This window comes from Myotis myotis, unplaced genomic scaffold (assembly GCF_014108235.1).
Source record: "Myotis myotis isolate mMyoMyo1 unplaced genomic scaffold, mMyoMyo1.p scaffold_m19_p_4, whole genome shotgun sequence".
Lineage (NCBI taxonomy): Eukaryota > Metazoa > Chordata > Mammalia > Chiroptera > Vespertilionidae > Myotis > Myotis myotis.
The window spans coordinates 124290746-124292001 of NW_023416346.1; the positions used below are offsets into that span (position 1 = coordinate 124290746).

General features: G+C 45.4%; 1 protein-coding gene across 1 annotated transcript; it reads left to right on the forward strand.

Moving 5' to 3' along the window:
* The first annotated feature begins 549 nt into the window (after positions 1-549).
* Positions 550-966, forward strand: LOC118653683 (guanine nucleotide-binding protein G(I)/G(S)/G(O) subunit gamma-5-like). Its single transcript, XM_036304349.1, has 2 exons — positions 550-636; positions 847-966. Exons 1-2 carry the CDS (start codon positions 550-552, stop codon positions 964-966), a joined length of 207 nt encoding a protein of 68 aa, XP_036160242.1.
* Positions 967-1256: the final 290 nt, after the last annotated feature.

Genomic DNA, 1256 nt, shown 5'->3' on the forward strand with positions numbered 1-1256 from the left:
TGTCTTGAAAGATGTTCAAAAATCAATGGTAGATTAGTGTGTGGGACTCAGAGTGGGTGACTGTACTCCAGTTGAATCAGCGGAAGCAAAGACGTAGGGTAAGATATAGTAAGGTGTGTTCAGATAACTATAAAAAGCTCATTTGCCTGGTATTGAGGTAGAGGAAAGGAATAGAGTCAGATCATTGGAACAGGTAGTCGTAAGTCAGAGCTGAGAACTCTAAACTTTATCTCATAGGGACTCATAAGATTCAGACTGGCTATTAAAGTCAACGACTACTGTGATAGCTAGCAAAATGGTCGCCATTATTCTCGTCTCCGCATCTATGCCTTGAGTAGTCCCCTCCCCCACTGACTCCGGGCTTGGCCGCGTGACTTGCTTTGGAAAATGGAACCATTACAAATATGAAACTTGAAAAGTGTTTGCACTTTGAAATAATTCTGAGCCTCGCCCCTCACTCCGCTGCCCAGCCGTCTGGTCCCACCAACCCACGACCTGCCCACTCACTACTTACCGGCAAATCTGCCCAGCTCCGCTCTTGCGTGCACCATGTCGGGTTCCTCCAACATCGTCACCGCTATGAAGAAAGTGCTCCAGTCCTGGCCTTTGGGGCTCAACTCAACCTTTAGAGCGTCAGTCCACGCACCAAAGGGTTGAGTGTTCGATTCCGAGCACATAGGTCGCAGGCTAGACCCCAGCCCCCAGGCGGGGAATGTGCAGGAGGGAGGCAACCAATGTCTTTCTCTCTCCCTCTCTCTCTCCAAATCAACGGAAAAAATATCCTCTGGTGAGCTTTAACAGAAAAAAAAAAAAAAAAAGTGGTTCAACAGCTCCGGCTGGAGCTAGGCAACTGCAAATTTGAAACAATTCTGTCCGCAGAATGCTCAAAAGGACCCCCTGCCTACTGGAGTATCTTCAGAAAGAACCAATCCCGTCAGACCCCAGAAAGTCTGTTCTTTTTTGTAGCAAAATGAATCTATGAAGGCGTCCAAACCACTTCTCTTGAGCTGGTGCAGAGAGCTCAATTTGAAGCCTGTGCAAAAACCTTACCCTCTAACATGTGCCATACTATAAAAACTTCTGCTTTTGTCAGTCCTTAACATCTACCTCTCTGAAATTTTCATGAATTTCTATTTCACAAGGATAATTATCTTATATACACTGGCAGCAGCATACAAATAAAATAGTATAAAAAAAAAAGAAAGGAAAAGTGTTTGCACTTTGGAGCTCTTCCTGGGAACCATGCAGCCATCACT